The sequence below is a fragment of the Anthonomus grandis genome, chromosome 5, assembly GCF_022605725.1.
Source record: "Anthonomus grandis grandis chromosome 5, icAntGran1.3, whole genome shotgun sequence".
NCBI lineage: Eukaryota > Metazoa > Arthropoda > Insecta > Coleoptera > Curculionidae > Anthonomus > Anthonomus grandis.
In genome coordinates this window covers 20,178,295-20,186,256 of record NC_065550.1, presented here as the reverse complement: position 1 = coordinate 20,186,256, position 7,962 = coordinate 20,178,295, and the positions used below count along the sequence as shown (strand labels likewise).

Below are 7,962 nucleotides of genomic sequence, written 5' to 3'. Positions count from 1 at the left end.
ATTTTGGGTCATTTTGGAATAAATCCTAATACTTCGTATCCCTATAAATCCGTGGTGGGTTTTCAAATGAACACGCTGTATATATATCTTGAATACTTTTCTAGATAGGAAGCGGATATTTGAACAACTTGTAATTAAATTTTTAGAGCAATCATAAAAAAAAATCATTCAAATTTTTTTATAAACTAATTAAATTGCTATGGCGTTCTTTGAAAAAAAAAAGCTTATTAGGTACTAATTTAGATTATTAGATTAGACCTATTTAGATGCACAACCTGAAGAAATATTTATTAGAGATATTATTATTTAATTCAAATTATTTGAATTAAATTATATTGTCGAAGGAAGTCTTATTTACCTGACTATATGTAATGCAAATTTTATACTAAAAAAGTACGCCAAATTTACTACTAAAATAACCAAAAAATCATATATAGAAAACTAAGATAAACAGATTTAAAATAAAGCTATTAACTAAGTTTCAAAAATTAAGCAATTCTATTTAAAAAAATTATATATTAGTAACAATATGGAATTACAAGAAATGCGATTATAAATATTGTATAGTTTCTATCTAGCTGAATTTCTAGCAAATCTATGTTTTCTTTTAAAATATCTTCTTTTTTTAAATATTTATTTAGAGTCTGATGGAACCACTTCTTGTCTTTTATTTTAGATACATAGTATATCATTTTTATAAAATATGGATTTCTTATAGTACCAAAATAACCTATAATAATTTAAATATTTTATATGTAATTAAAATTTAATATTAAGATAAACGTTTCAAAGTTTTTATTAAAACCTTCTTTAAATACTCCATATATGCTAAGCATGTTACATTTATTTCAAAAAATATTGTCTTTAATTAAAGTCTATAGTTTCTCTTCAAATAGTCAAATTTTTGTAAAAATTATTTTGAACTCCTTTTTTATAACTCATTTCCTTTACTGCAATAATTTAATTAAATCTTAATTTAAGTTTATTTACTTATTTTTAATTTTATTAAAAAAAAAACATATATATATAAAAAATAAATTATACGACCGCTAAGAATAATAAGAACCAATAACCCATTTAAATCATTACAAAAATAATAATATACAAGTACTGATAAAATGAAAACAAAATATAATTTTCTACCTGACATGCTTATCACCAAAAAGGTGGTACCTAAGCTTTAAATCCTTTTACCTAATTGGTCGAATTTGAAATGGTCAACAATCTACATTGGTATAAATACTTTTGGACATGAAATTTTCATTAAAACTTTTTTTACTTTCGTAGTGAAAAGTTGAATTTGTCGTTTCTCGTGTTTTAATCAAGTGTCTTATTTATTACTTTGTGTTTTCAAAATGTCCGAATTAATGAAGGAAATTAACAGTGCTGTGCAAAATTTTTCTCCAGAGCACCAACAAGTCGCAGAACCTCTTTTCGAATTAATAAGTGATGAATCTTTGATGTCATTGGAGTCCTATAAGGATTGTGATTATGGTTTACCACTACAACAATATTCTTATCAAGATAGCAACGTTCTTCTCAATACAAGTTGTTTCAGACAGGAAGATATAAAGCTATTGGTAAGTGTATTACAGATATGTAGAAACAAGTTTATACAAAATTTTAATATTTAATGTCTAGCTGAAAAAAAACAACTACAGTATGTTTAAATAAATTGGAAATTTTTTCTTAATTAATATTAAATAAATTATTTATTTTATTTATATTGAGCAAATTACAATAACTAAAAAATACATAGTGTATTTTAAACAATACTAAAGTGAATAATTCTTAATCAAATTTGATAATTATTTAGATTTTAACAATTTAACGAAAGTATCAATTTTATGCTAAATCTATTGACGCAAAAATAAAAAAAATCTAAAAAAGTAATTATTTGCTTGCTGAGCTAAAAGTTACTTCTACAGAAAAATTAAACTTTCTTTAATCGCTCGTTCATTTTACCAAGTGATAACAAAATGACGTCAAATTTTCAGAATATGTAAAAATATTTGTTATAATAATAATAATAATAATAATAATAATAATAATAATAATAATAATAATAATATCTATCATTTTAATAAATACTTTTAAAGACATTTAAGGAAAATTCCCTTAAGGGTCAGAAAATATAAACATTAACAACACACGTTTCTCTTTATTTATTCTTTTTTATATTTATTATAAAGAATTTCTTAACTTTTACAAACTAAAGATAATCTATTTTATAGAGTGTTTATTATACAGGATATTTAAAAAATCTATTAAGTAGTATTATATGTATGTATATTAAATAAACTCTGTTATATGTACCTATAAGTATTTTTTTTTTCAGAATAATAATACTATTTCCCAGCCAATGCCTACTCTCCAGTATCCAACTACTTGGTACCCAATAAGTAAGTATTTCTTATATTTTTATGCAATATCTATATTTACTACTATAAATATATTAGTACAATATTTTATTACAAAATGCTAAATCTAATTTCTTTTGCAGATAATAATAGTCCATACAGCTCTAGCTCTGATCCATTCAGGGGCGTAGACCTAAACTCACTGCCGCCTGTTCAAAGTGATCATGTGAATACTATCCCAGCATTAGGAAGTAAAAGAGCGAGAACACAATACACATCTCTGCAGTTAGTCGAACTCGAAAAAGAATTTCAGACAAGCAAATACTTGTGTCGCCCCAAACGAATCAACTTGGCACAGACACTAAACCTTACCGAAAAACAAATAAAAGTTTGGTTCCAAAACAGACGTATGAAGTTTAAGAAGGAAAGTAAAGGCAAAAGTCATCGAAATGGAGAGAATAACAATGGATCACAATCTCCTATTCAAAACGGAGGATCGGATGTTGAATCTTGCTTAAAAATTAATGCTGAAGAATCAACAATTACGAAGAGATTGATGACTCATTCAGTATTGAGTCAGAGATCTAAGTACTCTCTACCGATGACATCAAGCGGATCAGTTTATGTCAGTCCAATTTCCAGTCAATCGACGTCTTGTGAAGCTTTTCAACCTCCAGCTTACTGTACTAATCCCTCTGGGTTCCCATCTACGCCAGCTACTTATCCATTGGCTGCGTATGAAGCAATTTCACCATTTCCACAGGAAGAGGCTTCTTATTCGACTGAAGATATTATGTCTTCTATTTTCAACCAATATGATGGATTGACTGAACATCAATTACAAAGTAGTCCATGGAACCAACATACCTTTAACAGTAGTTTGCATAATAATGAACTTTCGGGACTGCTTCCATTATAAGGTTTTACTTAATGACTTTGTAAATAATAGTGCCCCAGTGATAAATATAAAGTATATTTGTTTACCGATTGTAGTAATAAAAATTAAATGTCTGATTTTAAAGGCTTATTCTTTTATGTAACTGTTTATAAAACTCCAAATATATCAAATCTCAGTTTCCTTCATAGTTTGAATCTTGACCTACTTACTGCGTATGATTTGATTCAGTATTTGCTCAAATGGTGCTTCCTCATTATGCAGATAATATGTTTGCTAGATTCAACTAATGTACATGGGAGCAGGATTATCAATGTTGTATACTGACATTTTAAACAATATGCTTCTCTTATAAAGTCCCTACTGTCTGCTCAAACTAATAATGTGAATGTTATCAGAGCATTAGCAAGTAAAAGAGCAAGGAATCAATAATTACCACCGTAGTTAGTGGAACTGAAACAAGAGTTATAGGCAAGCAACTGCAAGCGTCGTCTTAAACATATCAACTTAACCCACCGAAAAGCAAATAAAAATTTGGTTTTATATAACAGACCTATAAAGTTTAAATTGGAGAGTAAAAATAAAATCCAGGGAAATGAACAAAAAAGTAATAAATATTCAATTAATAAAACTTGGTTAGAAGTTGATGTTGAGAAAACAACAATTACGAGGTTGTTAAATGTTTTAGTAATATGGCATCAAGTGGATCAGTTTTTTTCAGTCATGTCCAGTGAATGGATCTCTGAAAGCTTTTTACCAGCTAGCTTCCTCTCTAATAACTTTGGACCCTTATCTATGACAACTGCTTATCCACTAACTACCCATAGTCGAATTTTAAAATTTTCTCAAGTAGGGCATTTCTATTCTTTTGAAAATATATCTCCTATTTCCAACCTACATGCAGAATTTTTGAGCATCGAGCTCCAGCTATTTCATGAAGTTAATAGAGTGCCAAATACAAATCCACGAGACAGTTTCCATTATAAGTTTATATTTAAGGACTTATAGATTATGACTTATACTTATACTTATAGATTATGACTGTAAATAATATGTATTATATACTTAGGGTCAGGACAGGGCCAGTGTAATATATAATTGTCAATTCAATGTACTTAAATATAAAAGACTATGCTTAAGTAGTAAAATGAAATTAATTAGTAACTTAATAGTAAGATTTGTTATTTGCTATTTGATAATAATTATAAATCTTTAAAATATACATTTTACCCTATTATTATATTAATAAAAAATTTATTAGGGATTTTTTAAAATCATATAGCATATTTTGAAAGGTATATTTTTTAATTTTAAATACATTGAATATAGTAATATAATAATAATAGTGTTTATTTGATTATATTACCAGCTTTTCTCAATAATTATAGGTTTGTTTTTATGACTGTATATATCGTATTTAAATTAATTAAACAGATTGAAAAAATGCCTTTACAAAAGTGCTAAAACTATTTGAAATATTCTAAAGATATATAATCCTCATAGCTCAATCGCAAAAATATATAGCAAGCAAAAATAAATGCTTGCTATATATTTTTGCTAATGAGTATAAGAATACAGGCTTTCATTCTAAAAAAAAAGTAATTTTAATATACTAAAGCAAATTTAGTTATTTTAGGTCAAATATAACGTTACGTTTATAGGTATGATAGCATCTATTCAGTGAAATGAAAAACTCCTAAAAAATCCCCTTGAGAAATGTGGCACCTCGCAATTAGTTGTTCCCGTCACCACCAGGAGTTTTACCGACCGAGAAAGCGGAAACTACTTACAAGCCATATTTTAGCGAGTAAGCGCCTTACAATATCTTAACCGTTACGTCATCATATTTTTGCGCTCGAATGACGTCATGTCTAACAGCTGTCAGAATCTAAGCATTTGCTAGGTTGATATGGGTATTAAATTCATTTTCAAAACAAATTTTATCTATGAGAAAAAAATTATTATGAACTAAGAGGAGACTGATACAAAACATGTGCGACCACCATCGGGATATTGTCGTGTTCATTTTGCTGCTTTAAGAAGAACAAATTATCGAAAGCATTGTTTTAGCCTTTTTTTTCCTATTACTAGGAAGAAAATGTCTTCATCTGCAATACCTATTTCTGGAATCAGCCCTAATATCCAGAGTAAATCATTCCAGATCCATATATAGGGAAGACTGGATAAATTAATATCTAGATATAGACTTTTACTTGTTATTTCGAATGGAAAAACGATAATTTTATAAACTATTAGAAATTGTAATGTGTCCTGACATAGCGAAAGTGTATAAGGATGGAGAATTCCTGTGGGACCTGAAAAGAGTCTTCTAATCACCCTGTGGTGGCTTGGAAAGGGAGATACATTAACTTCAATTTCTGATCGGTTTGATGTAGCTTGTTCCACAGCTCATCACTATGCTAATATATTATTAGAAAGGCTTGTGGGTTTATTACCAAAATTTATTTTATGGCCGAATGAAGAAGAGTGCTTGACCATTGAACAGGGAAGTTTGTGGTTATTCAGGTATTAATATATGGTTTTTAATAACTGATTTTGCATTGGGTTTTTTTACATTATTTTATCACCTTTTTTATTATATTTTTTAAAGGGGTGATTGGAGCTATTGATGGCTGCAATATAAATTTCAAGGCTCCCCTGAAACAGCAAGGTGGCTATATTGATAAAAATTCAAACCATAGCATGAAGATGCAAGCTGTTGTTACTGCTTAAAGGATATTTACAACTATAAATGTTGGATTTCCGGGTTCAGTTCATGACTCTAGGGTACATTGCCAGCAGTAATATTTACAAAAAAAATGATATATTTTGGTTGTGTAATATTTTATTTAAATTTTATGTTACTCAATTCTTTTAGATTTTTAATAATAGTCAGTTGTTCTTACAAACACAAGAAAATATCCAAAAATATTATCCTTTAGAAGACTACCATATTTTAGGTGACAAGGCTTATCCACTTTTAGGTTGGTTGTTGACACCTTTTAAGTAAGTATAAAATAATTTTAATTTCATTTTTGTGTACATATATTTTTTTAAATAAACTGTAACGCCATGACATAGCAGCTTTTATTTTATATTATTTCTTGTTAAAGTTTATGTATCAATAAATTAATATGCTCTCCAGATACTCTTGGCAGCACTGTAAGTTGAAGTTTGGCCTTTTTTGTTAGAGAGAGAGAGAGATAAATAAACATCCGTTAGTCAGTCGTTGCTGATTTACGCTTGGGTGAACATCTCGTGTATTATTTTGAATCTCAGTTCCTAGAATCACGTTTTTTAATATTTCTTTCTTAGAGAATATGGAAATTTGAATCAAAGGAAAACTATGCACAACTTAAAACACAGTAAAACTAGAATTCCAGTGGAACACACATTCGGTATATTAAAAGGACGGTGGAGAATATTAAAATACATAAATGTGAATTGTTCTAAAAAAGCAACAAAAATCATTGTTGCATGCTGTGTCTTGCACAATTACTGTTATGAAAACCTGGATGAATGGACTGGTGAAATAGATGAAAATGATAATGACAATGAAGTTGGTATATTAATCCAAATTCAAAATGAGAATCTTGGATTTCATAAGAGAGAGCAAATTTGTGACCTTTTTGTCTAAAGAAGAAATGTGATAAGTAGAATAAGATAGAATGGTTAATGTAAATTTTGTTAAATTTTAAACAGTTAAAATATAAATAAATAAATAAATAAGGTTTTTAATAAGTCAAACAAAGTTACAATTTTTTTTTTTTTAACAAATAATAATATACAAAATAATGTAATTTAAATAGTACAGGAATGGCGAAGTCTAGCAAATAAATGCTATTCTACTTAACCATGTGCATGTACCTATGCTTACTAAAAGTAAGAGAAGAAAAAAAGAGAATCAATCCCTAAACTGTTAGCCATATTACAAGCAAAAACATAACAGAGCCATTCAATACACCACTTCCAGTATCAATGTGAGGGGAGACCCATATACAGTTCTGAACAATCTATGAAGCAGCAGCGAGAAGCGTCTTAAAGATACAAAAAAAAGAACAAAAATAAATCAGATCATAAATTCACTGGACGATTTTGTGTATCTAAAAGATAATTTTTTACTTTAAATTTAAATTTATTAAAATTGAAAAGTCGAAATTCGTCAGGAAGTGAGTTAGTCAAGCTAATTGCATTATAAGAAAAAGATCTAGTATAGAGAGCAGTTCGAAATTGTGGCATTGAAAACTTTAACTTATATCTTATATTGACAGAGTGAGCGGAACGTCTTGTTTTAAAAATGGTACGCAAGATATTAAAATTTCGATCTTGATTAGATAAAAGTTTATATGTAAAATTACTTAAGTGATGTTTCCAAATATTATCCATTCTTAACCATTTTAAATCGATTATTTTTTGAGAGATGTGATCGCGTTTTTTAAGATCAAAAATTAGACGAGCGCAAGCATTTTGCATTACTTGAAGCATATTTTTGTGAAGCGAGTCAAGGCATGGAAAATAGATAAAATCACAATAATTAAAATTTGAAAGAACAAGAGATTCGGTTAACATTTTTCTAAGTTTAAAATTTAAAAAGGGTCTATTTGTATACAGAATCTTTAGCCTCGAGAAAGCCTTACGTCTTAACATCTCCACATGAGAACTAAAACGTAATTGGGAATCAATAATAATACCAAGATTACGGGCTAC

General features: G+C 28.1%; 1 protein-coding gene and 1 long non-coding RNA gene across 2 annotated transcripts; both read left to right on the top strand.

Moving 5' to 3' along the window:
- The first annotated feature begins 1,355 nt into the window (after nt 1–1,355).
- Nucleotides 1,356–3,279, top strand: LOC126736191 (homeobox protein HOX3-like). Its single transcript, XM_050440435.1, has 3 exons — nt 1,356–1,580; nt 2,339–2,402; nt 2,504–3,279. The coding sequence occupies exons 1-3, from the start codon at nt 1,356–1,358 to the stop codon at nt 3,277–3,279; spliced, it is 1,065 nt and encodes a 354-aa protein (XP_050296392.1).
- Nucleotides 3,280–5,870: 2,591 nt separating this feature from the next.
- LOC126735854 (uncharacterized) lies at nt 5,871–6,805 on the top strand. The gene is made up of 3 exons (XR_007660530.1): nt 5,871–6,042; nt 6,134–6,261; nt 6,571–6,805. It is a non-coding gene; the product is annotated as an uncharacterized LOC126735854 (long non-coding RNA).
- The last annotated feature ends 1,157 nt before the right edge of the window (nt 6,806–7,962 follow it).